General features: G+C 45.1%; 1 protein-coding gene across 2 annotated transcripts in view; it reads left to right on the top strand.

Annotated features, from left to right (window-relative positions):
- HTT (huntingtin) overlaps window positions 1-27,950 on the top strand; it is a 133,128-nt gene that overhangs the window by 12,037 nt on the left and 93,141 nt on the right. For both annotated transcript variants that reach the window (XM_088021246.1, XM_028087305.2), the window contains exons 2-9: window positions 1,006-1,089; window positions 10,522-10,642; window positions 15,163-15,222; window positions 15,595-15,674; window positions 17,351-17,489; window positions 22,062-22,203; window positions 22,901-23,079; window positions 27,326-27,527. In XM_088021246.1, coding sequence (XP_087877372.1) covers window positions 1,006-1,089; window positions 10,522-10,642; window positions 15,163-15,222; window positions 15,595-15,674; window positions 17,351-17,489; window positions 22,062-22,203; window positions 22,901-23,079; window positions 27,326-27,527 — 1,007 coding nt within the window. The remainder of the gene's footprint in view (window positions 1-1,005; window positions 1,090-10,521; window positions 10,643-15,162; window positions 15,223-15,594; window positions 15,675-17,350; window positions 17,490-22,061; window positions 22,204-22,900; window positions 23,080-27,325; window positions 27,528-27,950) is intronic.

The following is a 27,950-nucleotide window of genomic DNA, read 5'->3' as shown; positions in this document are numbered from 1 at the left end:
CCTCCTCTCTACTTGCTATGAAGGCTTCTCGCTCAGGCCCTGATTCTTTTCTTGTTCGAAACCCCTGCCTGTTCTTTTTGGCTCCTGGCTTCCCCCTTTGGAGGTTTGTCCTTGCCCCTTTTCTGCTCCAGCCACGTCTGAAGTGCCTTTTGGAGGCGTTGCCTTTGTTGGATGGTATAGTTTGTAATAGCCTGTTCCTTCAGATCCACTTTTTGGACCCTGAGGGTTGCATTGGGGACTTAACAGTCACAGGTGTTCGCAGATTAGACCCCTACCCCTTTGGTAATATAATTCCCTCAAAAACTAGTAGTCTTCTGGTTTCGCTGTTTCTAGTTAGTATGAGGTACTGGTAACCACACTCAAATTCTTCTCTGAATGTAGTTCTTCAGCCGGGTTTAATTTTTGGCTTCCTCTTTGGATCATCCCTCTGTCCCTTGTTTTGAAGGTGCATATCTCAAAGGTGTCTGAAGCTGCATGTTTGGGTGGGAAGCAAGCACCTTTACTCTGATCTTGAGCGGGCTGTTTGTCTCCTTGTGTTGCCCCAGAAGTCCTTACAGGAGGCTTCTTCCAAGCTTGTCTGGGGGTGTAGAAGTGGTCAGTCTCTCCACCAAGAACATGAGGTCTGCCATCAGTTACAATGTGATTTTGAGCAGTAGAGGCAACTTGGTATGAAGGGTAGGGATGATGCTGTGTTTCATTGAATCATGTGCCCCCTCCGTCGGTGTGATCTTGGGCGAGTCACTGCACTGCAGTTTCTCCTCTAAAATGGGAAAAATAGGTGCATCAGTGACATCACCCAACTTTTCTATGGAGTGGTGTAGTTTAGGAAGCCTTTAGTTGAGCTCATTTGTGCCTCCCCCAGCTGACCCCACTCTGCCCCCCAGCATGGAGTATGCGGTTTCTTCCTGGTGGTCCGGAAGTGCTATGGAATGAATGAATGATATGTGGAAATTGGTGGAGTGGATAATTCAATACATGTTCACTTTTCCTTGTTTTTTCTTTTAGAAAGAAAGAACTCTCAGCCACCAAGAAAGACCGCGTGAACCATTGTCTGACAATATGTGAAAACATAGTGGCACAGTCACTCAGGTAATTGCACTTTGAACTTTCTAGTAAAAATTAAGACTATATTTTTGTTCCTAATGGGCTAGAATATTCTTTGTCTCCCCAGTTCTCTTAAGACATTTAGAGGCCCATTTTCTCATATTTCTGGCTATAGCTATATGGAGTCATATTTCCTTTTTGTAGCTTAATGAACAATAGTTGTAACCATTATGATAATTGAACAGGGTGTTTATATTTAGTTAGCACTCTTGGTAACTGTGACCACTGAAAAATCTTCTGTTTGATATTTTTACATTGTGGCAGTAATCGGAACAGACAGGAGACTGTCCAGTGACATGTCTTGTGTTTGCTTCTCATTGGCACCCTGCTGCTGTTCGGGTGCGCCCAGCAGTGGCTGGCGCCTGCCTACCTGCGCTTGAGGGTCTGCGGGGTCCTGGGCGGCGGACCTTAGGCCAGTCTCCCTTGCTTCCTCATTCTTTTTTTTTTTTTTTTAATATTTTTTATTTATTTATTTGAGAGAGAGAGAGAATGAGAGAGAGTACGAGAGGGAAGAGGGTCAGAGGGAGAAGCGGACTCCCCGCTGAGCAGGGAGCCTGATGTGGGACTCGATCCCGGGACTCCAGGTTCATGACCTGAGCCGAAGGCAGTGACTCAACCAACTGAGCCACCCAGGCACCCGCTTCCTCATTCTTTTGTGGTGAACTCGTGGCATCTTCTTTTGTATCTTTGCTAAGTCTCCTCATTCTCTTTGCTTTCGGTTGTCTGTCTTTCTAACCACTGTTCCTAGTGGCTGTGGAGGATAAATATTTCAGGCCTGTTTCTAGGGCCTGAGTAGGAGACAGATGTGCCTGAGGTTTCTGAATTCTGTTACCTTGTTGGATGTGGTGAAACACTTCTCTCCTTGCTTTTCTTTCTTTTGGAACAATTCACGTTATTGTCCCTGCTTGGAAGCTGGAAAGAGCTCTCTATAATCTGTTAGAATAATAATCTTGATTTTAGTACTGACAGAAACTTAGTGACTCACTTATTTTTAATGGCACCTTGCATTTGTATTTTATATTTTCAAAGTGATTTCGCATACAATAGTTCATTTTAGCTGAACTTGTTTCATCGTTTGGGAAATGTGGTAGGTGATTTCTGTTTCTAATTTGTAGAAATGTGGGAAGCAAATGAAATAACAAATGAGAGTATGTGCTGAAAATAAAAATTATAAGTTAGCATGCTATTGTAGATAACAACACTGTGATAAAAGTAGGGAAAAAAAGGTTTGAATTCCATCTCTGCTCCTTATAAGCCAGCTGATTTTGGATAAATTTAACTTCTTTCAGCATTTGTGAACTGTAAGTCCTGATTTTTAGGGTTCTTATGAGATTGGGTGACACTGCATCCCTGTTTGTTAGCCACGTGGGAGCAAGAGCTCTATAGGGTTGTGACGAGTCTTGTCCAGAGCTACCAGGTGTCACTGTTTTCATGTGAAGTGACTTAGATCCCTGACAAACATTTGCTCTCCTGCTGCCCTAGCAGAGTTTTGCCCATCTGACCTCCAGCATCCGGGAGTCCAGGAACATTTCACTGTGAAAGCTTAAGGACCCAAAAGATGAGCTGTCTTCCACTTGGAATGCTTGCTGCTCTGTACTTACTCTGTTTCTTTTGCTCATTCTCAGTGGAATTGATGGAATGTCAGCTTAGATTTTCATATTAGTAAAGTATGTTGGGATATCTTAGGATTAGTTTGCGGCTCAGTTTGCCATCTTAAATCAAAATAGTAGCTGTTAGTGGTTTTCACAGTAGTGTATTTCTTCTGTTTTTATGGAGTAATGCTGATAGTCATGCTTCTTGTTCTACAGAGGGACATGTTGATGGGATATTTTATTGATCCAGAGAGGTCGTCTTTGGTGTCATCAGACCAAAGAATAATTTAGTTTTAAGATACTTTCCATACTTTGCAGGAATTTCAGAGTGTAGAGCTCAAGTAGATATTTTATATATGTATATAGTGTTTTATCAAATCTTTCTTATACCTGGTATTTCCTGTGATCTCTCCTTGAATATAACTAAAGCTTTGGTACATTTCTGTAGCTTCTGTGATATACTAACTTTGTCTCCAGTGGGGTTATTTCAGTGGTAGCTTCTGGAGTTTTTAATGTGGGAAGTCATCTAAAACTTCATGGATAGTGTGACTATTAGTGTACTTCAGCTCCCAATTTGGTGGTCTAACCTACTAGTTCCTAAATATGGATGAGAGTCAAGATCATCCAGAAAATTTGTCAAAAATACAGTAATGAAGATACCTCACTATCCTCTTTCCCAAACACACTTATATTTTCTGTTCAGGTGTAGTCTGGGGATTTGTTTTTAACAAACCTCCACTTAGGAATACCTTGGGAACCCTTATCTAAGCGTGTGCACCTTGATAAAGTGGTTGGGTAAAAATAAATATACAGAAATCCATAGGTTTCCCACATATTAGCGTAGGTTAGTCAGAAAATATCAGGGTTCAAGATCCAATTCACAGTGCCACCAACATATAGAATTTCAAGGAACTGACAAGAAATACACAGAAAACGTGGACTGCTGTTGGCTTTCCTGAAAGGTATAGATGACTACTTTCCTTCCTAAATGGAAGACTTTTTATTACAAAGCTGAGTTTTCTCTAAATTAATCCATAAATTTAAATAGCCTTGGTCAGAATTCTAGTAGGGGTATTTTTGAACTTGTTCACCTGCAAGAATAAATACATGAGTGTTGCAAAGAAAATCAGAAACATCAGCAGTGTGGTGAGAGGTGATGTACACAATGTTAAATTAGTTGTTAGACATTAAAGGTTTGGGATAGAAAGTTAGGAGAGTGTATGTGTGCATCTGTGTGTGTGAATTTATGGTAAAGATAACATTTCGTATCCATAGGGAAGCGATAGGTTATTGAACCAAATGACTCGAGGAAAATTATGTCTGTGCTGCATATTGCAAACAGATTTAATGTCAGGTTAATTACTTAAATGTAAAAAAAATGAAATTATTATTAAAAATAGGATGTTTGATCTTAGGCGGAGGAAGACTAATAATATAAAGGAAAACATTGTTTTGACTGGAATACAGTTCAGTGTGTCAGACTCCACCTTAATCAAACTTGAAAGTAAATTCAACTTGGGGTAGTATTGACAGCATATATATCGAGGGTTTAATAGCTGTATAAAGAGCAATTATAAATCATTAAGGAAAAGACTGTCAGCCTAATAGGGAGATAGGCAAAGAACATGACCATGTGGTTCAGGAAGTAAGAAGTATGTGTGGGCCAGTAAACCTGACAGCTTATACGTAGTTTTTGTTTCCTGTGGGAAAATATTCACATTTACTAGTCATCAGGGGAAAGAGACCAAAGCAAAAACAAGAATAGCTTCCATCTGTCAAATTCACAAACATTAAGAAATACAAAGGATTTTTGTCAGAAGTGATAAAACCTTCTTAAAAAAGGCAGTTTGGCAAAAATATCAAGCTTCAGATTTTCGTCTTTGTGGCAGTCTCACCTGAGGACGTTATCCTCGGGAAAGTGTGTGACAATGTCAGCGCAGTGCTGTTCATCCCATTAGAAAATTAAAAATAATCTTAATTTTAATTTAATTTAATCAACTTACCAGTTGGGGAATTGAAAAAGTAAGATACATTTATAGAAGGGAATGTTAGTTAACTTTGTAAAAGGTGATTGTTAGAAGTGTGTATTTGTGACCAGAAGATTTATTAACACTATGTTAACAACTTAAATTTAAAATATCAAGAAAGATATTTGCTCTGGTAAGATAAATACCAAAGAGAGATTTACTTTCCTGTCTAAGACAGTTGATAATGGACAAAATATATATGACAATGGTTTTCAAGACATCAGGCAAAGAGCAACAGCAGTCCTCGAAAAATGGAAAAGTGTGGGAGCCATGACTGCCCCCCCCCGTTACTGTGTGGAGGGAGTTATGTGGGGAGGGGAAACACAGGCAGAGCCGTGGGGTGCATGGTTGAAGAGACAGACAGAGCTGCCAGCTAGAGCCAACTGGCGAGAATCCCGAAGAAGAGAGCGCTGCACAGACTGATCCCTGGAGCCTGCGGAGGGAGGGATTCTTGAGTCTTTAGCTCCTATGGAAGTGCAGGTGCTTATAAGGATAAAACTTAGGGCTGGGGTAGGATCACCTAGAAGGATGAGAAGGAACACTTGCTGGAACACTTGGTGGAAGAGCTCCTGTTCACACCAGCCGCAGTGGACAAGTATCCTTCCTGGGCCTTGGCTGGAGGATGCAGCAGGGTTTGCCCTCACGATGGGGGCTAACTTAGCCCTAAACTAAGATGTTATTCTGGTCCTGCCTGATAAAGCTTACAGGCAAAACCCAAGATCATACTCTTTCATAGTAACATTATTGCATCTCAGAGCAAAGTTCAAGAGTGTTTATAGGAATTCAGAAGTATATAGGGCCCAACGAGGTAAAAATTAGAAGATCCGGTGTCCAGTCAAAACTTTTCAGGAGTGCAAATAAACAGGAAAATAAAATTCGTAGTGGTCAGTTGAAACTGACTCAGAAATTGCACAGATGGTTAAAAAAAATAACCATGAAAACAGTTACTTTATGTATTTGAGAAGCTAGAGAAAAGACGGAATGTGTTACATAGACAAGACATTAAAAAGAGCTGCGTTGAACAAAGGTGAGAGTGGCTGCAGATTTCTTGCTGGAAAAACCATACGCGCCAGCAGTCAGTGGGGTGTCATTTGTAAAGTCTTGAAAACACCCTGCGCTGCATAGCCAGTCAGTCTGTCTCTCAAAAACAGAGGTGAAGTAGACATGCAAAAGCTGAAATAATTTATGTCCAGCAGGCAGCCACTCTAAGAAATAGTGCAGAGTGTTTCCAGTAGAAGGAAAGTAAGATGAGAGAGGAATCTGGACCCACCCAGAGGATCGGAGAGCAGGGACATGGTAACGTGGCGCCATGTGACTAGAAGACATGCCTCCTCATTTTCCATCTCTTTAAAAGTTAATGGATGGCTTGCAGCAAAATTAATAACCACGTGTTTTGGGGCTTTATGATATGTGGAAGTAGAATGTGTGACAACACTAGTATAAGGGCTGGCAGTAGCTTGTGTTCGACCGAATAGTGCCCCTGTCCCCAGAGACAGCAGGCCCTGATCCCTGGAATCCTGTGTAAATGTACCTCGAAGGGAAAGGATCTTCCCAGATGTGATTAAGTTAAGGATCGTGAGATGGAGAGATTATCCCGAGTTGTCCGGGGGACCCTAAATGTAGCCACATGTGTGTCCTTATGAGAAGGAGGCACAGGGAGGTCACACACGCACACACACACATACAGTACACACCACACACCCCCCCACACCACACACACAACACACACCACATATACACACACCACATCACACAGACACACACATACCACACACACACCACACACACCACACACACACCCCCCCCACATCACACAGGTGCATACCACACACACCACATACACCACCCACAGACACATACACACATGCACATACACACACGCACACACACAGAAGCGTGTGTGCGGCAATGTGAAGATGGAGCAGAGACAGGCTTGGAGGTCAGGCCACAGGCCAGGGGGTGCTGGCCACCACCACACTGGAAGAGGCAAGGAGCCCTTCTCCTTTGCAGTCTCTCGAGGGCAGTACCTTGATGTTTGGCCCAGTGATACTGATTTCGGCCTTCTGGCCTCCAGAACAGCGAGAGGGTGAACACCTGTGGTTTTCATCCACCCAGTTTCTAGTAGTCGGTTACAGCAGCCCCAGGAAATGAACCCAGTACTGTTGTTAGTTTCTCATGTTGTATGTGAAGTGCTGTGACGCCATTAAGGCAGACTGGGATAAGTTAAAGATGTATCCTATAAACAAGGCAACAGTTGAAAGCACAACAAAAAGTTATAGCTAATAAACCAAAAAAGGAGATAAAATGGGGTCATACAAATACTCAACCCAAAAGAAAGCAGAAATAGGGAAAAAGGCAAAGAGCACCTGGGGTCAGAAGGAAAGAAATGGTGTGATGGTAGCTTTAAATCCACTTAACATCAATAATGACATTAAACATAAGAGACAGGTTTCTTCAGATCTGATGAAAAACCAAGACCTCATATATTCTGCCTATAGTAAACCCATTTTCAGTATAAAGGTGCAAATAGCTTAAAAGTGAAAAATAAAAAGAGGCTGACCATGCTAGCACTGATCAGAGGGAAGCCAGGGTGCTTGTGTTAATATCAGACGGTGGATTTTAAACAAAAGCTATTACCAGAAATAGGATGGTCACTTTTATAATGATAAAGACATCAGTTCATCAAGGGGGCACAGCAGCCCTAAATGTTTAAGTCGCTAAGCACAGAGCTTCAAAAATACCTGAAGCAAAACTTGATTGAACTGCAAGGAGAAACAGACAAATCCACAATTATAGTCCGATTTCAGCAGCCTCTCTCAAACATTCTTAGAGCAGCAGACGTAAAATCTGGATCTGGAAGACTTGAACAACAGTACCCATCCCTGTGGCCTGGTTGTCATTTATAGACACTCCACCCAGAACAACAGAAGACACGCTCTTCTCAGATGCTCACAGCACACTTGCCAAGGGAGACCACACGCTGGGCCATACAACAGGTCTCTAAATATAAAAGGATTCATACAAGTATGCTTTCTGACCTCGATGGCATCGAATTGGAATCTGTTCCAGAAAGATAGTCTGGAACACAAGTAACACATTTCCATGAGCCATGGGTCACAGAGAAAGTCAAAGGGGAAATCTGAAAGTATTCTGAATTGACTGAAAATAAAAACCAAGGACGTCGAAAGTTGAGGTACGCCACTGCAGTGTGTCCAGGGGAGGGTTATAGCACTCGGTGCCTGTCATAGAAAAAAAAAGAAAGGTCTCAAAGCAGTGACCTCCGCTTCCATTTCAGGAAACTTGATAAACAAGAGCAGATGAAACCCAGATTTAGCAGAAGAATGGACATAAAGATAAGAGCAGAAGTTATAGAAAACAGAGAAGTCTATAGAAGCTCAATAAAGCCAGAAGTGAGTTCTTTGAGAGTGTCCGTAAGATTCATCAGACTGACCAGGCAAGAAAGAGTGAAGTCACACATTACAAGTGTCTGGAGTGAGGGAGATGAGTTTAGTATGGGTTCTGTAGATATTAACAGGATTATAAGGGAGAATTAGGAACAACTTTGTGCAGTAAATTTGACAGTTTAGGTGACGTGGACAGACATGAAAGACATTTCTAAAGCTCTCTCAGGAAGAAATCTGTCACCTCATTAGTACTGTGTCAGTTTTATTAATAAAATTAAAATTTAAAAATCAATATTCAATCTAGTTATTGGAGAACTTTTAAGCATGGTTAGAAATGGTATATGAACCTACTTTTTTCTTTTAATTGAGACATGACTGACCTGTGACACTAAGTTTGCATATACAGCGTGTTGGTTTGACGCGTGGCCACAGTAGTCTTAGCTGACCCCTTTATCAAGTCACATAGTTCCTGTTTCTGTTCTGTGTTGACAGCAGTTAAGATTCAGTCTCTTAGCAGCTTTGAAGTTCATAATACCGTATTATTGATCATAGTCACTATGTTGTGCATTAGATCTTCAGAACTTATTTATTACTTGCAAGTGAACCTAGTTTTATCTGTGGGTTTTATCAAGCCTAAACACAGATAACTGCTGGTGAAAATTTTGTGTTTGAATTGAGATGTACTATAAAAAAGATTGTTATATATATCAATAATTTCTTCATATTGATTAAATGTTGACATACCATATTTTGGCTATATTGGATTAAATGAAATATTGTTTTTTAAAGAACTTATTTATTTATTTGTCAGAGAGAGAGCATGCGCACAAGCAAGGAAAGCTGCAGGCAGAGGGAGAAGCAGGCTCCCCACTGAGCAGGGAGCCCAATGCCGGACTCGATCCCAGGATCCTGGGATCATGACCTGAGCAGAAGGCAGACGCTTAACCACTGAGCTACCCAGGTGTCCCTAAATGAAATATATTATTAAAATTAATTTTACCTGTTTCTTTTTATTTTTGATGTATCCATTAGAAAGCATAAGATCAGACATGTAGCTCACGCTGTGGTTCTGTAGCCAAGCGCTGCTTGGGGTGGCATTTGAATGCTGTACCCGCATCTGAGAGGCCTTTCTTGCTAGTGGGAGGTCTGACATGCTGCTGGGCGTTTTGTTTCTTGCTTGTATTTGTCGATCATTGCTAAGGTGGTCCTTTGTTTCTCTTAGGCTTTGGCTCTTCTGACCATTGGTAGGAATTAGGATGTAGTGGGAAAGGGAGAGGACCCCCATTTCAGAGTATTCCAGGTTGAGATCATGAAACAGCAGTTGGATTTTGAGGTTTCAAAAATAACAGCATTATACAGGGGCCGTGTTACTGACTTGCAGTTCTTCATGGTGCTGTGAAATCAGTTCCTCGAACGTGGCCCGCCAGCCTGTCTCTGTCTCGACAGTGGTCAGCCACATGGATCGTGACAGCCCAGACAGGCTCTCTCAGTCAAACATGGTAAAGTCACTTGCAAGCATTACATAGACTCTAGTCTTTGTAGGACTGAGCTAGAGGAACAAAACCAGAGCCTGGCTGTGATCGTGTGTAGTCTGCAGTGCGATATGGTTATGCTTTGGAACACATTGAAAGCAAGATTTAAAAGGAGTGAAAAAGTTATATTGGTATACTGTGTTCAGGATTCCAAGCATATTGTAAGTAAGAGTAAAAGTAACCTGTTGGCAGAGAGCAGATGGCTATCTGGGAGGGAAGCAGTGTCTTTTTTCCCCTCTTTTTTTTATTGAGTTTCATTACATATAAAACAGTTTTTTTTTTTAAAGATTTATTTATTCATGAGAGTCAGAGAGAGAGAGAGAGAGAGAGAGGCAGAGGCAGAGGCAGAGGGAGAAGCAGGCTCCCTGCTTAGCAGGGAGCCCAATGCGGGACTCGATCCCAGGACCCTGGGATCATGACCTGAGCCAAAGGCAGACACTTAACCATCTGAGCCACCCAGGCGCCCCAAAACAGTTCTTTTTAAGATTTTTTTAATGAAACCTTTAAAAAAATGAAATTGTGTTGCAAGTACATTCTTTTTTTTTAAATAAACTTTTACATTTTAGAATAGTTTTAGATTTACAGAAAAATTGTGAAGACGGTATAGAGAGTTCCTCTGTACCCTACATCCAGTTACCCCAAGTATTAGCATCTTATGTTACTGTGGTGTGTTTTTCACAGTTAATGAATCAGTATTAATATACTTATTAACCTTCATTTTTATGTAATGTTGCTTTTCTGTTCCAGAATCCCATATAGGATGCCAGATACCTCATTGCATTTCGGTATCATGTCTTCGTAGCTTCCTCTTGGCTGTGACAGTCTCTCCCTCTCTCTCTCTCTCTCTCTTTTTTTTACTTAGAAATTCTCCAGAATTTCAGAAACTTCTGGGCATCGCTATGGAACTTTTTCTGCTGTGCAGTGATGATGCAGAGTCGGATGTCCGGATGGTGGCTGACGAGTGCCTCAACAGAGTCATAAAGGTAAGACCCTGTGAGCCGTGCTCTCCGAGCAGGACTTGTGGCTGAGAGAAGAGGCTGTAACGTAACTTCCTTCTGTTTTGAGTAGCACAGTCTGTCCGGATGTTTGTGCTTGCTGCATTTGGTGGGTGCTTTGGCGGGTCTCTCGTATCTGCCCGCGTGCTTGCTACCCCTGCTCAATCAGAAGGCAGTGCGTTCCCTGGAAGCCTGTGCAGTGCATAGGTCACGTGGGCGCTGCTGGTGGCCCTGGGTGTTCTTGGGGAAGATGTCACTAAGGCACCAACTTTTGTTTGGGCAGAGCCTAGAGCAGCCACGAGGCCCTGGGGAGGCAGGGGACAGGTAAATGGAATCCATCTATGGTTTCTCTGTGGTGTCTCTAGCCTCTCTTCCTTTTTCTGCTTTCCCTGCCCTTGCGGAGACCTGGTCAGGAGACGGGGCTTCTGTAACAGGCTAGCTGGGGCTGATGTGGCGGGGCTTGGCGGAAGGAGTTCCCAGGGAAGGACGGCAGAGTCAGAAAGCCAAAGCGCTTGGGCCACAGGTGAGCTGGGGGTGGAGAGAGGGCTCTGCTGAGAGAGACTGACTTTGTGGCCAAGACCACCAGAGCTTTAAGCTCCTGTTTTCTGCTGCCCTTGAAGATAAAGGCCTTCTTGCATAGTTCTTATTGTATTGGAAAACTGTCCTTGTTTTTCTCATTCTGCCCTTCTCCTACTTTGTGTCCCCAGTGCATCCTGGTCACCTTCTAGGCCACCTTTGCATTTGTGACTGGGCCTTTTGGGTTGTGTGTGCAGACTCAGTTAGCACTCCCACTGTCAGTGCGCCAACTCTGTGGTTAGCACTGTAAGTCTCTCCAGATGTTTTTCTCCTTGTTTCTTTCTCTGCAGGGATCCTTGTTTATTGGACCTTTCTAGTTTTCTTATTTTTCCCCTGCGGCTTCCAATTCCACCCCTGAAATTTAGATAAGTCTTGGAGAAGAGCCTACATCTCTTCATTTTCCTTGCAGGCTTTTTCCTCATTTGGCCGGATAAACCAAGGACTACAAGCTAATGTAGATCAGTTGAATATTTCCCTTCTCATTAGGATCTCGATAAAGAAAACTGTTCTTTGGAGTCCTTCTCAGGACTTTCTCTGGACAGTGGTCACATTTTACACTGGCCAAGCAGTTACCCGTCCTTTCTCCTTCATGGGCCCAGCCTTCTTCAGAAAGAGGATCACCCCCTCCTGCCACGTTCAAGGAGGTTGAGACCCTCTGCCAGGCAGATAGAGCATACATGGATTTTGGAGCCAAGGGGACCTGTGTTTGAATCTTGCCTCTGTCCCCTACTAACCGAACAACTTTGGGAAATGTACTTAATTCTGTGAGCCTAAGTTTCCTTACCTACAAAGGGAGTCAGACAAAGTTTGGTGGTGTGTGTGAGCGTGAGTGTGAGGATCAAAGGCGGTGATGTGCTTAGCACCATCCTGGTCACTCACTGGTCCTCCAAGTGGTAACAAGTATTATTAATAATGAGATTTAATTAATTAATTAATTTATTTTTAAAGATTTTATTTATTTATTTGACAGCACAAGCAGGGGGAGCAGCAGATAGAGGCAGACGGAGAAGCAGACTCCCCGCTGAGCAGGGAGCCTGATGCGGGGCTCGATCCCAGGACCCTGGGATCATGACCTGAGCTGAAGGCAGACGCTTAACCAACTGAGCCCCCTGGGCGCCCCAATAATGAGATTCTTACTTCTCACCCAAAGGGAGTGAGGGGCATAGGAGAACACCAGCTGCGTTCCCTCTTCTGTCACGGAGACTCCACAGTCTCCTGTCGTCCAGGAACCCTTCCCTTCTGGCAGCGTGTTGTTACTTGGCTAACCACGCTTTCCAGGCTCCTCTAGCCACGGCATCCTGGCCCGCTCAGTCAGGAGCAGCCTTAATCTGTAGGTAGCCTCCTGGTCCTCTCCTTCTGCCTGCACTTCCTGCTTTTGCTTGCACCTCATCTTCAACAGCAACATATGGCCAGTGGCCAGTTAACCTTCCTCTCCATGCCAGGTAACCGGTTAGTGATACTCACCTGCATGTGGGGTCCCACAGCATATTTACAGATGGCCTTTTTCAGTTGTGTTTACTTCTCTCCAGGCCTAAATATCCTTGCTTGCTTTATTTATTCCGGCTGGCAGGACCGGGCTGGGCTTAGAATTTCTGACTTTTCAGTTCTTGAACTTGATGCTTAGACTCAGAGTACCTAAAGAGGGTACGACGCCTTGCTTCGTGGCGAGAGGGGGATTCAGAAGGGCAGAGGGAATAGTTTGACCCCAAATTGCTCTGATATTGGCCATTGGACATGTAGGCTTTGCTCTGTTTTTCAGCCTGTCGTCGTCTTCTTTTTTTTTCTTTTTTTTAAGATTTTATTTATTTATTTATTTGACAGAGAGAGAGCAGGAGAGCACAAGCAGTGGGAGTGGCAGAGGCAGAGGGAGAAGCAGGCCTCCCGCGGAGCGGGGAGCCCGATGCGGGGCTCGATCCCAGGACCCTGGGACCATGACCTGAGCTGAAGGCAGATGCTTAATGACTGAGCCACCCAGGCGCCCCTAAGCCTGTCTTCTTTCGTGACCTATTTCCAAGAACTGCTGAATAGTTTGGTGTGTGTGGTGGTTGTCGGCCGTGACCCTGGGTCGTAACCTAAGACCTGGTTGTCTTTCTGGCCGTCCGTGTCCTATTTCCCTTGTATCAGGCCTCCCAGTGCAGAGATTCTAGTTGCTCCTCTTATGGTCCCGGACGTGAAGATGAGGTCATTCTCGACCTCTTTTTCCTGCTTGAAGGTGGGCATGGTGGGGTTTGGCTATACTTAGATCTGTGCTTCCTCAGATGCTCTAGTCTTCAGGTTCAGGAGGCTGGAGCCAGATCAGGGTCTGGCTAGATTTGCTTTCATTGTGGCAGAGGAAGGACAGGCTTGGGAGAGTGTGGATGGCCCTTGGCTCAGATGTCAGGGAGGGGCAGGGATACAGACATGGTCACTTGGGAGTCAGGTCCTAGACTTTTGTCTTCTGTTGAGTGTTGTTATATGCTTCTGATGAGACCAGACTCATGGCCCAAGCAAATGGGACATGTTGGTTTTCATTTATATAGGAAAATGCAGTGGGGATCTGATTCAGCCTGACAGTGTGCTCCTGCCTCATGTAATTTATGGTCTCAGGTGGGGAAGCACGTTTGTACAGAAATCATTCAATACATGGCACAAACTCTTAAGTTCTGAGAGACGCTGACAAGTCATCATGGCACTCTGGAGACTGAGGTATCTTCTGTCTGGTAAGGCAGAAAAGGCTGCCTGGAGGTGGTGGCTAGTAGGTGAGTGAGGAGATTAGGGGCCCTCTTAAACAGTGCAGCACCCTGCCTCTCCGGGGCTCCAGGAAGCCTCTGAAGGCTCACAGAGGAGGGTGGCTCCGGTGTGTGCTTCTGGTTTTATTTGCAAAGTAGCATCTTACTATATGTTTGTTCATTTTGGTATGCTCACTTACAGATTTAGTACAAACTGAAATGGAGGAGTTAGGATTTACAAGTTTCTGAGATACTCTTATACTTCAGAAGCTCCCCAAATATGACTCTGCTTTTGATTTTCAAGCTCACTGAACCAGTAGGTGAACCCATGTGAGTTACTAAGAGCAGCTCAGGTTGTAGACATCATAAGCTCTATATCACATGAAAGAAGCTTGGTTTGAGGCTTGGTTACGTCTTTCCTCTCTTCTTGGTGGACAGGCCATTGGCAGTACCATTTCAGAGGAGAGGGTTCCCATGGGCGAGAGTGGGGGCCAGGAATCTTTCCTCTCCCTTCCTTCCATCTTGAGAAGCCCTCTCTAACATGGACTCTGCCTCTGGTGGTGGTTGCCTCTGGCTGTTCTTACTGGGTTGAAGTTGGCCTGGTGGCCGTTAGTTTTGGTTTGGTCCCTAAGTGAGCGGGGATGGGGGCAAGAAAGGTGTTGTGAGGAGCACAAGACTCCTCACCCTCCTTCGGGTTCTGAGCCACAGGGCTGGGAGCATCTGTGCGTTGAGGGAAAACCTTCAGAAAGGACAGGGGTTCTCCCCGCCGGAGCGAGGGTCTCTGGTCTTAAAAGTATGCTCACTGCCTTGCTGGCGTCACAGACTTCAGGCCATTGTTAGTGTGGGGCCATCCAGCAGCGTGCACTTTAATGAAGAAGGAAAACTTTCAGGTGTTTTCTCCTCTCATTGCATATTAAAGTTTTAATATAAGAGCATTAGAATGAATTTGAACCATCTACCATTGGATTTAAGTATCATGTGGTATTTGATTGTACATCAAGTTAAATTCTTTCCCTTCTATTTTTTTATTCAAGTGAGTGACCTGTGTCTAGTTTATTCAGTGACTTCCTGTATATATGTGCTTCTTTCTTAATGAGCAGGTTCTTAGTTTAGTTGCTGCTACATTCCACTTTGCCCCCAAGTTGAAATTTTAGTTGCCTTTTAGTTTCTCCCAGGCTGGTGGAGTGAGTCTTATGTGAACGGCTCTCTTGTGTTTTGTTGCAGGCCCTGATGGACTCCAATCTTCCGAGGCTACAGTTAGAACTCTATAAGGAAATCAAAAAGGTAGGCTTGGATTTTCTGTTATTGAGCAAATGGTACTGCTTCCCTGGATTGAGCAGTGTTTGTGAAATCTTGTCTTTTGTTTACTAAGTGGGAATGTTAGGCGGAAATGCTGTTGGTAAAGTAGACTTCACTGCTTTATTTTCCTTCACAAGGTTCCTCTTCATTATTTATGAGATGGGATGAGAATTAAGTTTTATGTCTTTGTAATTGAAGCCCTGAGACCATGATGCTTCTGCAGCAGTTACACATTTATGTGGCCTTGTGTCTAAACATAGAAATAAACGATCACATAAATGCTCTTGTTTCTATGAAGTCCTTTTGGAGTAGCGTCAGTGACTCTTAAATGTAACTCACCACTCTCAACCCACTCAGAACGGTGCTCCCCGGAGCCTGCGTGCCGCCTTGTGGAGGTTTGCTGAACTGGCTCACCTGGTCCGGCCTCAGAAGTGCAGGTAAGTTGTGCGCTCTGGATTATTATTACTGTCTGTTGATGGGGAGCCAGCTCCTGTGGCTTCTTTCCCTTCTTTCCCTTCTTTCCCGGCTCTCGTGTCACTGGCTCAGAGGTCTTCTCTGAGCTCTGTCTGATGCTGTTCGCGTCTGCCCCCCAAGTCGCGGTTGGGGTTTCTTGGCTTGTCTTCCTTTCGTAGCACTTCTCGCTCTCAGAAATACTCGGGGATGCTGTCAGTGTTTTTGTTCATTTTCTGTTGGCCCCCCTCCCCAAGAGACAGAGGTGTGTGCCCCACGACAGCGGGGGTCTTCCCTGTCTGTCCTCTCTGCTGCAGCCCGGCCCTGAGGGCCGTGTCTGCACGTGCTGGTTGCTGAAAAGATACTTGTCACATGGTCGAAAGTTGAGAACCAGACTCATCGTTGCTTATAGAACAGTGTGCCTTTGTCTCTCACATGAGTTAAAACTATGACTATTAAACTGTGAATAAAGTTTGACTGGTGGGAACAGTCTGTCCTCAATGGATTGAGAATCAGAAGAAGACCCCAGTTTTCATCTGTACCTTCCTTCTCCTTAACCGGCAAACCTGATGTCCATAGACCCTTGGCTGTGTGCCTGAGGAACACATACTAAACATATAGGTGGAGGGGCTGAAACTCTCACTGTTAAAAAGAAACAGTGATTTATCACACTGAGTTTGAGTTTAATAAGAATCTTAAGTGGCTGCCATAGAGATACATCACTAAGGAAACTTCTTTTTATATAACCTTTTTCTTTTACTATCCTTATGTTGAAAATTTTGTTATACTTCTGAAACAGCACATCCCAAGTTCTCCACATAGCAGCCAGAGTGACCTTAAAAAATGTGATTGGGTCATGTCATTCCCTTACGTAAACTTTTTACTCATTTCCCAGAGCTGTTCAGATAAAATCCAGATTCTTTACCCAGGGAGATCTTGCCTCCAGTGACCACCATCATCTCAGACACTCTCAGTTGACTCATTGGCCTGATTTTGCTTCTTCAAAAAGTCAGGCAGGTTTCTCTTGTTTGTCATGCCTGGTTTATTTTTTTTCTGGCAAAACAGTCATCTCCTTAAGCCAGCCTAGCTTTCCTGCTATAGTCCCAGGTGTAGACCTGCTTGTCTCCGCCAAGAGAAGGCGCCTGTCATGTTAGTCCCGTGTTTGTTGAGGGGACTCATGTGGTTTCAGCCTTCTGCCCAGTGACTGGCTTCTCCTGCATCCTGCACTGTCTGCACTTCCTCTCTGGAGGGCCCGGTCTTACCTGTAAGGCCTTATTTTGTTTGTACACTTAAAAATATTTCCTTGTATCGCTCCTTTTTCAAGAAAACTTTTTCATTTCTTTTTTTAACTGTTTTCTTATCTGTTGTTTTCTAATTTAAAATATGAATATTTTACTATTATAATTTACTACAAACAGTTTTTAAAACAAGCTTTTGAGAGTCCTCTGTGATCATAGGAGAAATGAAAGATAAGTGTCTCCCACATTTGAAGTTGGTCTGCATTTTATCCCTCCAGTTCTTTTTGCCGAAATTTGTCTACTTTCTGTTAAGGACTGTTATGCATATAAAAACTGGCTCTTCCCTAACAGGTACTAAATAATTGCTTATGTTTCTCACTAAAGTAGACCTGGAAGAATAACTCCTGTTCCTTTCACATGTGCAGGCCTTACTTGGTAAACCTTTTGCCTTGCCTGACTCGAATAAGCAAGAGACCTGAGGAATCTGTTCAGGAGACCTTGGCTGCAGCTGTACCCAAAATTATGGCTTCTTTTGGCAATTTTGCAAATGACAATGAAATTAAGGTATGATTATTACCTCAAGTCACAAACATGAATGAGTCTTGTGGGCAGTTAGGGCTTTTGGACAGGCGGTCATTTGGGAGTGCTTCTTGAGTTATACTGTGCTTCATGATTTAGATGAAAATCTTTTTAATTATTTTGAGGCACACCAAGAGCTTCTTTCTACTTCTGCTTTCTTACCATGTGGTGAGGAGTTAAGTAGGGAGAGGGTATATAGATGCAAGTTCAAAAGGTGATTTTCCAGAACAGATTGATTTTTGGTGTATTAGACTGACTCGTTAACCTAGCTTGGGAAAGGTGACTGTCCCAGGAGTGCAGGCAGGCTCAGTGATGATGGCCTTGTGGCTGGTGGGGACCACTTGCCTTCCTGTTTGTTCTGTGCCTCAACAAGCAAAACAACCTCCCCACCCACGTTTGTGTTTTGTTTTTAATGTCCAGAAATTGTGACCCTGCCATATAGTCTGAAGATTATAGACTCTTGACTTCCTCCTTTTTGTGGGTCAGTCCTTTGTTAGCGTTTCTTTTGGTATTTCCCCCCGCATTTCTAGATAGCAAGCTCTATAGCACGTATCTTATAGCAATGTACTGCTAGTTTTTGTTTTTTTGTTTTAATTTTTTTTACTATGAAAGATAAATTTGACCCTAACCTGGCTCCCAGCTTCTTACTCTAGTTATATTGGGATTCAGTGTGACGTTATCATGTCCAAGGAATAGTCACAACTAGTTATGATCTGTCCTTGTATTCTATTTCTTTTTTGAACTTTTTGGTTTTTTGGGATTTAATAATTGCCCCTTTTTTATTTTGCTTGTTATTCTTTGGCCATTTATGTCTTCTCATACCTTCAAACAGCTTTGTAAAATGTGTCCCAATGCAATTCTCCACATGACAGAGAGTTCATTGGGTCCGTTTTCTCCACCAGAGTCCTCTGTCCTAGAATTCTCCAGCTGTTTGCCCCAGTCTGGTCCAGATGCTCTTTAGGTCTGAGGACTTTGCTGTCCTCCTAGGAATTGTTTTTGCTGCTCTCCTGTTGGATGCCTGATTTCTAGATGCCCTATCTTTACCTTTCTAGGCATACTCCCTTATTGTGATGGAATTTTGTTATGTTTTATTTCTATTTTCCTTTTCTTTTTTCTGTACTTTATAGATGTCCATCTGTATGTTGAGTTTTTGTTCTTGCTGTTTTATTTTTAATTTCTAAGAGCTCCTTCTTGTGTTCAGAATGTTTTTGTTTTCTGGCATCCTCTCCTTGTTTCGTGAATACACTCCTTATCTTCTGAGGATATTAATTACAGTTTTCTTGACAACTTTCTTTGACTTCTTCATTGTCCGTTTCTTCTGACTTCCTCTGTACTCTCTGTTCTGGTCTTTCACTTTTATGTTGGCAGTTTTCCATTTAGATTTGAATGAGACTCTAAAAAGCGTATTGGAAGCAAGTGTGTGGCAGGGTCTGTCCCATGGTGGGCTTCATGAGGTGTGATGGATGGTGAGCCTCCTTTTCCACTGACACTGCATCAGTCTCAGTGAGTCTTTTCCTCTTGAGGTGGTCGGTATCCCTAGAGGAAGGTTCCTCATTCTCCTGCTTGGAGGGGTAAGCCTGCTGCGTTTGTCCTGGGATAGAGGGGGCGAGCGGTCTCATGGGTCAGAGTGCACACTCTTCCTTCATTTGTCTCTTTTCTGTCCGTGCCTCCTGTCTGACCTCGGCTATGCCAGCATCTCTGGGGATTATCCCCTAGTCTTTGTGGGAGGTGGGAAGCTAAGGCAACGTCCTGGGCTGCCCCGGGTGACAGAAGACCCGGGGCTGAGTGGCCGGCAGTGTGCACAGGGGCAGACAGGCTGCTTTCAGATGTTTCTGGGGCCTCCCAAGCCCGAGCTGTTCCTGCAGTTCTGTGGCTTGAGGGAGCTTGCCTTTCGTTAGTGGCCCTCAGACCCCCCCACCCCCCGCTCCCAGAAAAGCGCACCTGCGAGCACCTTCCTGTGGGCGGCAGGGCAGGCAGTCGGCGCTTGTGCACCTCCCAGCGGAGTTTGCACCTCTCGTCTGCTCTCGCCCCGTCCGGTTCCTTTGGTCCTTGGAAGTCGATGCTTTTTAAAACTTGTGCACATGACTTTAGGGGAGTGTCTGGGTGGCAGAGGTTGATTCACACACCTAACACGACACGTTTGCTCCGAAGTCTCCTCACCTCAGGTGCATTTTCATTCTCAGGGTGACCTGTCAGAGACTGAGACTCCTCCTGAGGCTTGTTTTGCTCCCGTGTAGGCAGCACAGAGAGTACTGCCGTGCCCCTTGGTGAACCGTCACGAAGCGGAGTAGGGCGTTGCCCGGGAGCCCCTTGTGCCCGCCCCCGGCACTGCTCCTTCTCTTCCCCGGGGCGACCGCTGACCTGGCTTCTGAAGCCATGGGGACTCTTGTTAAATTTGACAGATGTAGAGGTGTGCAGCATGCATTCTTTTTGTCTCATTTTCTTTGTTGCTGCACATTAAGTCAGTGAGAGTCTCATGTCATCGGTGCGTTAACTGATGCAGATTTTATACTTGCGGGGCATGCCACTCTGCGAACACACCATGGTTTATCATTTATTGTAGCTGAGCGTCTGGCCGTTTCTTAGTGGCCATTGCGAACGCTGCTGCTGCGCCCGCTTTTGTGTGTGTCGTTTGGAGCACAGGTACAACCCGCCGTTGTGGATCCTAGACCGGGCCTTGCTGCGTCGCAGGGACATGTGTTTCATCTTCGGTAGATGCTGCCGAGTGTCCGCCCCTGCTCACACCTGTGTCCGTGACGTGCGAGAGCCCCATGGCTCTGCCTCCTCCTGGACCTCACTGCTGCAGGCCCCTTCAAGTTTAGCCATTCTCATGACTGTGCCCTGGTGTCGTATTTTGATTTTAATTTCTGTTTCCATCCCCTATAGTACTCTGGGCTCTAAAGTTGCATGATTTTGCATCTTTTCCCTTTTGAAATACTCTTAAAAATATGTCCTACACATGTACTGAAAAGTGAAGATGTCTGCCCTTAAATCTAGCACACTTCCTCCCCGTTATGAGAAGAGCCTGCCTGTGGTCTGGGTACCTCCTGCCAGCTGCCTTCTCAGCACTGTGGGATTTGAATCTGAGAAGGCTCCCTCAGACTCCGAGATTCGGTTTTATTATTCCAAACTGTTGAAGTTCACCGTGGGCTCACTCTTTATAATAATGCTCAGCTTTCACTGTGCCTGTAAGTGTGGACTGATACGGAATGATTCGTGCTAGTTCAATGACGTATGTATGTGTGTTTTCACTCAGACGAGTTACTTTAAGGTGCCAGTATCTTTTCTCAGAGTTAAGAAGGTTTGTCTGAGGTAAGTTGACTGGGTTCTCCTGGTGGTGTCTGCAGGAAGAACTGGAGGCCACAAACCATGGGGGACGTCCTGGGGCTGAGGGTCTGGTCCTCTGCCTTTCTGGCTCCAGAGATCTAGTCTGTAAGTTCACCAAGAATGGATGAGCCTCTGAGAACCAGCTGGTGCTAACCATACTGTTAAGAAGGAGCTTCTTCATAAGTCAGATGCCAGTCTGTTAACGTGCTGCTCGTTTGCCTGGGTTCAGGGCTCAGTGGTGGTGCCCTGATGGTATCCCCAGCCCAGATAGCTTTGCTCAATGAATGCTGAACAGTAACGGGGACCAAATTGTTGCTCAGAGTGGGGTCTAGAGTGATGGAAATGGGTGTTCTTATATAAGCTAGTTCCCAAACTCAGGAAGCTAGATGGTCATGCCTTTTCTTTTTTTTTTTAAGATTTATTTATGAGAGAGAGTGCATGTGATGGGGGGTGGGGGTGGCAAGCAGAGGGAGAGAGAGAGAGAGAGAGAGAGAGAAGCAGACTCCCCACTGGCAGGGAGCCCAATGCAGGGGCTCAGTCTCCCGACCAGGAGATCACGACCTAAGCCAAAACCAAGAGTTGGGCACTCAACCGAGCCATCCAGGCGCCCCACGCCTTTTCATTCTTTGGATATTTTTGTTAAGATTTAAATGGCCATTGTTGGAATTCTAGCATGATCTACTTTGGGTTATCCTGGAGGTTCTGTGACAAAATCTTCTCTCCTTAGGAAAATACTCGTGGGCGCTCCGCTGCTGCGGTTCAGCTCATTAGCACTTTCCAGACCAGAGAGCATCTCTTAATGGTATTAACAGCACATCCGCAAGCCGTCTCAGGCTGGGATGTGGCTGCACTCGGCTACTACACTTTTCTCCTTGACTTCATTATTTGGGTTTGATTTTTTTTTTTTTTTTTTTACTGTCTTTATTTTACATGGCGTCCTTTACTGACCCCATACCCAAAGGTGTGGGTGCACCTTTTCTAGAAGCTCAGGTTTTCACTCTTGGGTAGAGGACATAGATACTGAGCAAGTCCTTACAGTAAGGAAGTAAATAGACTCCTTCTGCAAACCGCTTTGGAATATCCCAAATTTGGGGTGCTTTTACTTAGCTGTAGGAAAGTCCAATTGGTCATAACCTATACTCTATAAGAATTTGGAGTAATTTTATGAAATAACATGATAAGCTTCATAGGAGTTTTGTCTTTTATCTACTTGGATTTTTGTTGCCCTAGGTTCTATTAAAGGCTTTCATAGCAAATCTGAAGTCAAGCTCCCCGACCATTCGGCGGACGGCGGCTGGCTCAGCGGTGAGCATCTGCCAGCACTCGAGAAGGACGCAGTATTTTTATAGCTGGCTACTAAATGTGCTCTTAGGTAAGAGGTAGTTGTATGAGTGATTTTCCCCACGGTGTGCTGGAGTCTCTAGCATTTACCTGAGACACATCTTTTAAATTCTTTTAAAATCAGGCAATGCCTTAGCTCCCAGCCCAGGCCCTTTGGTGCTGGCCGACTAGTGAATGGGAACTGTGTTGAGGCTGCCACGAGCCCATGTTGGATGTTGTGACGGTTAGGACAAGGGGCCTCCTCTGTGCAGGAGGGTGGGCGCCCCTTGCCCTAGGACAGCTGGCCCCCGTGCAGCAGACTGCACAGCTGTGTGTGGGCTCTGAGTGTAGTGAGGCTCTGAGGCCCGAAGCGGAGCCTGGGGTCCTTGCAGGTTCTCTGCTGATGGTTTCTCCCATCCGTGGAGTTGTTTATGGCAGTCAGCGCTAGCAAGGGCGGAGGGGAGCATGTGGATGTTTGATATGAAAGAACTGCCTGACACTCATATGCACTCGAACTCCCTCTAACGGGCTTGCTCAGCTAAGGATGTGAAGGTTATTAAAGCCTTTCCTAGATTTTGGCCTAAAGATGAGATACCTGTGTATTTTCCCACAGTAATGTTTGTGCCATCTGTATCCCTCACTGCCAACCTCATAACACCGTTCTACTCTGGGTCTCTTCTTTTAAACAAATTAAGCCCTGAATCCCTCAGCAGATGATGATGTTAACAGATCTCATTGCTCCCTTACAGGTTTGCTGGTCCCTGTTGAGGGTGAACATTCTACCCTTCTGATTCTTGGAGTGCTGCTCACACTGAGATACCTGGTGCCCTTGCTGCAACAGCAGGTCAAGGACACGAGCCTGAAAGGCAGCTTTGGGGTGACACGGAAAGAACTGGAAGTCTCCCCCTCGACAGAGCAGCTTATCCAGGTAGGAGCCACGTGCTTTGCCCTGGTGCCTGTACATAAATAATGGACATTCGAAGAATCAAAACACATGGAAGAGAAATGGCAGAACCAAGGGCTAAGAGCTTGGTCTTTGCAGCTGGACCACCTGGTTCAGATCCTGGGTCATGACCCCTAGCCACATGACCTCTGGATGGCAGTGACATCAGAGTGCAATGAAGGTAATCTCTCATAAGGTTACCGAGAATGTTACATATACCCCTTAGGCTCCTGCCTGGCACAGAGAATAATCTTACCCTGTTTGTAAAACCAGGACTCAAGAGATGGGTTCCTCTATTCAGTAAGTATTTATTGAGCACCCACTGTGTGCTGGGCACCAGGACAGGTGCTGGGGATACATTGGTGATCATTTTGGGTATCGTGTCTGCCCCTGGAACCTGTGGTCTGGTACACTAGGGTATACACCAGGGAGTTAGGGACACAGTCCGTTGGAGTATAGGAACGGTATGTCAAAGCTTCTCTTTCCAATCCAGAGAAACCCCGTATACATTCTAATACAGTGTGATCTGCATCTGACTTCAGTGATGGACTTCATTTCTTTGCAGCTTGCTCGTCCAGATTACTTTCTCAACCTTGAAACAGTACAGCTACATTTTAAGCAATTGGATTTTGTGAACTTGGCTTAAAATGTTAGGGTTTTCCCATATTGAATGTACTGGATGCTGCCAAAGCCCTTACCCTTTCTATAAGTCACATGCCACTTGGCACATACAGGAGTTGAGACAACAATCTGGGGTCCTGAGAGGGCTGCCTTGGCTCTGTTTTCTATATGGGCGACATTGTAGTTCATAGGTATTTCAGTCAAGGGGACTTAGGAGTTGTGTCCTTTGCCTAAATTTTGTAGGGTACAAGATTGTAAGTGGCTTAAAATAATTCTTACATAGAAATCATGAATTGAAGATGATTTAATTATTTAAGCATTGAGTCAGGTAATACTTGCAAAGTGCTTAGAATCCTTCCTGGTGCGTGGTGAGGCCCCGGGATTGTGGGTGGATGGGGGGTAACCAAGCAGGAGTGGGCTCTAAGAATCTCTGGGGGTGACCGTTCTCTGCTCCAACCAGGTGCCCTTCAGCTGTCCCCCGGAATACAAGCAATAGCATTCTCATGAGATAGGGCACTGAATGATAGTGCCCTCACAAAAAACATTACTGGATGTTTTAGTGAGTAAGACAGGTGGTCTAGTGGTAATAATACATTTAAAAAATAGGTTATCTCATCCTTACCTTGTCTGTCTGTTTTACTTTTTATTATGGAGATTTCCAGACATACAGCAGTAGACAGAATAGCATTGTAAGCTGCCTTCAGTAATTATCACCTGTGTTAATAATTGTCAACTCAGGGCCAATTATGGTTCACTTATAATCCCACTTCTCTCTTTTTGTATTATTTTGGAGCAAATCCCAGTCGTATTAATTTATCTGTAAGCATTCTGCTATGTATCCCTGTAGGTGAGAACTCATCTTTGTTTTTAAACCTTGATGACAATGGCATTGTCGCATCTTTTTTTTTTTTTATAAACATATTTTTTCCTGGAGAGCTGGCTTTTTAGCATTTATGAGCACCATCTTTTTTTTTTTTTTTTTTAAAGATTTTATTTATTTATTCATGAGAAACAGAGACAGAGGCAGAGACAGAGGGAGAAGCAGGCCAGGGACCCCGGGATCATGACCCGAGCCGAGGGCAGATGCTTAACCCACTGAGCCACCCAGGCGCCCCTTGTCACATCTGAAAAAAAGGAACATTTTCTGCACATCAAATACCCTCTCACCCTCTGTCAGGTGTTTCCTCTTTTGGAATCAGTATGCAAATAAGATTGGAGTTCATTTTTTTTTTAAGATTTTATTTATTTATTTGAGACACAGAGATACAGAGAGAGAGAGGGAGAGAGAGCATGAGTTAGGGGTGGAGGCAGAGGGAGAAGCAGGCTCCCTGCTGAGTGAGGAGCCCCATATGGGGCTCGATTCCAGGACCCTGGCATCATGACCTGAGCCGAAGGCAGACGCTTAACCATCTGAGCCACCCGGGGGCCCCTGGAGTTCATTTGTTGGAGAAACAGGTTGTCCTGTGGAATTCCTGGCTGTCGGATGTATTACTTGCCATCGCATTGTGTAAATTAACATATTTCTTTGTCTCTATATTTCCTATAAATTGGTAACAAGCTAGAGTCTTGTCAGATTTAGTGTACATTTTATAATGTACATGATATCTGAGTTCTGTAGTACTTATATAACGTTTTTTAAAAAGATTTTATTTGAGAGAGAGTGTGAGCGAGAGAGAGAGAGAGAGAACACGCACAGGGGTGGAGGAGGGGCAGAGGGAGAAGCAGGCTCCTCGCTGAGCAGGGAGCCTGACTCAGGGCTCGATCCCAGGACCCCAGGATCACGACCTCAGCTGAAGGCAGATGCCTAACCGACTAAGCCATCCAGGCACCCCTATAATATTTTAAAATAAATACATAAGTATTAGGATTACATACTCAGAATTTTCTTCTGATGTTTTAAGAAAAAGCCTGCTTAGTCAGGAAATTTTGGAGACCATTGGTCTATTGGGATAAGCAAGCAAGCAATCACTAGATGGTGTGGTAAGGTGGTGGGTGGGGGGTGCTGTAGGGGCACAAAGCGGGGATCCCCTGTCTGATCAAGGTCAGGGAGGCATACTGGAGAAGTACGAGCTGATGCTGATGGGTGAGTGGGATTTGACCAGACACAGGGAGTTGGGGGAAGTTTTACAGACAGACTACAGCCTTTACCCAATCTGAGGAGTGAGCATGAGGGCGCATGCAGCATGTGAGCACACGTGTGCAGACGGGTGCTGGTGTGGGTCCTGTGAAGGGCTCGGGGCTTCTCGTAGGTTAGCAGGCGTGCTGGTGCAAGACCAGAGAAGGGCACAGCAGCCTTGTTTCTGTAGTGGGCCAGCTGTTGAGCTGCACCAGCAGAGCAGAAAAGCAGCCACAGACGATCCACAGAGGTGGTTGCGCTCCAAGAAAACTGTACAGAAAAGGTGTTGGGCCAGATTTGGCCACGGACTGTGGTTTGCAGACCTGCAGCTCCTGTTCTGATAGGGGCTACCCTCAGAAGAACGAGGCGTCAACGATTCAAAGAAGCTGCCTCAGAGACTTTCACTTTTTTTTTTATACCCTTCTAGACTGTTCTTTTTTTTTTTTACACATATATTACTTTTATGATATTAAAGGTAGGGCTGCCCAACTTACCAAATAAACATACAGGGTGTCAGTTAAATTTGAATTGCAGAGAAATCATGAGTAATTTTGTGGTGCAGGTATGCCTGAGATTGCACAGGACATAGTTAGGCTGCAAAATTATTTATCTGAAATTCAAATCTAACTGGGTGCTTAGTACTTTATTGGGCAATGCTACCGAAATGGAAAAAGAGGGGCGCCCCGCTGGCTCAGTCTCAGTCTGAAGAGCCCGTGACTCTTGATCTCAGAGTCATGAGTTCCAGCCCCATGCTGGGTGTAGAGATTATGGAAAAAAAAAAAAAAATGGGGCACCTGGGTGGCTCAATCAGTTAAGCGTCTGCCTTCAGCTCAGGTTATGATCCTGGGGTCCTGGGATCGAGCCCGTGTTGGGCTCCCTGCTTAGCAGGGATTCTGCTTCTCCCTTTCTTTCTGTCCCTTCTGCCCACTCTCCCTCTCTCCCTCTCTCTCTCTCTCTCTCTCCCTCTCTCTCTCTCTCTCTCTCTCTCTCTCAAATAAGTAAATAGAATCTTTAAAAAAATAAAAATAAAATAAAAAAAATACAAGGAAAAAGAGTGCATCCAGTGTGTTCATATAACGTAATATAGTATTACAAGCACCAGTAAAATTTGACCCAATGCCTTTTTGCTATGTTGGGAAACTTTTTCCGTGGTGCTCAGGGCAGTGTTTCTTACACTCTGTGTAGGAGACCAGCTGTACTCGCCAGGTATGGGAGCCTTATTCTCCGTTTCCTCATCACCAGTTAGGCAGACGATGGTCTTGATTAGCATGCTGCTGCGCTTGTGGGAGTGCTGTCCTTATTTGTAAGGAATTCACCTCACAGCGGACGAAGTCGCAGGCACTTGGAAAACATCACGGAAGTCATGATGGAGACATTTCTCGAGGCAGAAATTGAGGCACAGATTTTGCTAACATAAGACTCAAACACGAAAACCGTGAATCCCCGGACACGTTTTAAAAACCATGGCGATAACGCTCGTACCTCTGCTTCCAGGTTTATGAGCTGACCTTGCACTACACTCAGCACCAAGACCACAATGCCGTGACCGGTGCGCTGGAGCTCCTGCAGCAGCTGTTCAGGACGCCGCCACCCGAGCTCCTGCAGGCCCTGAGCACGCCGGGCGGCGGGCCGCTCACCGCCGCACACCGCCAGCCCGGCTGCCGGAGCCGTAGCGGCAGCATCGTGGAGCTGCTAGGTGCGTTCCCTGCTGCGGGACCCTGTGCCACGCTGGCTCCCTCGTGGAACCCAGGGCCGCCACTGCGCCGCGCAGGGCGCGGCTCAGCTCCTCAGACACCCAGTCTGTAGGCGGGAGGACGGGAGGGTGGCGAGGTTAGGTGACAACATGAGGCCTGCCTCTGAAGCTGGCTTCTCCACTCTGACCCGGCCACCTCCCCGTGGTATCTCATCCATCGTGAAACGAAAATTTGAGGGAAAGTATTTGCAGGACCCTCGTGCTGCTGGGCCAGAGATGTGATCTTCAGGTCCTCTGGGGATTTTAGAGTTCCTTTCTGCCCCTGAGGCCCTTTTTTGCTGTCCTCACTGACTCTAGGACACCCCCTCCTCTCCCCCGCCACTGCTCTTCTTTATGCTTTTGGGGACTGGGCCCTCATCCCTCCAC

This window comes from Eumetopias jubatus, unplaced genomic scaffold (assembly GCF_037043125.1).
Source record: "Eumetopias jubatus isolate StellerSeaLion01/CBP00866 unplaced genomic scaffold, mEumJub1_p1.0 scaffold_2, whole genome shotgun sequence".
Classification (NCBI taxonomy): domain Eukaryota; kingdom Metazoa; phylum Chordata; class Mammalia; order Carnivora; family Otariidae; genus Eumetopias; species Eumetopias jubatus.
Note: the sequence above shows the minus strand (reverse complement) of the source record. Positions and strands in the feature narration are given on the sequence as shown.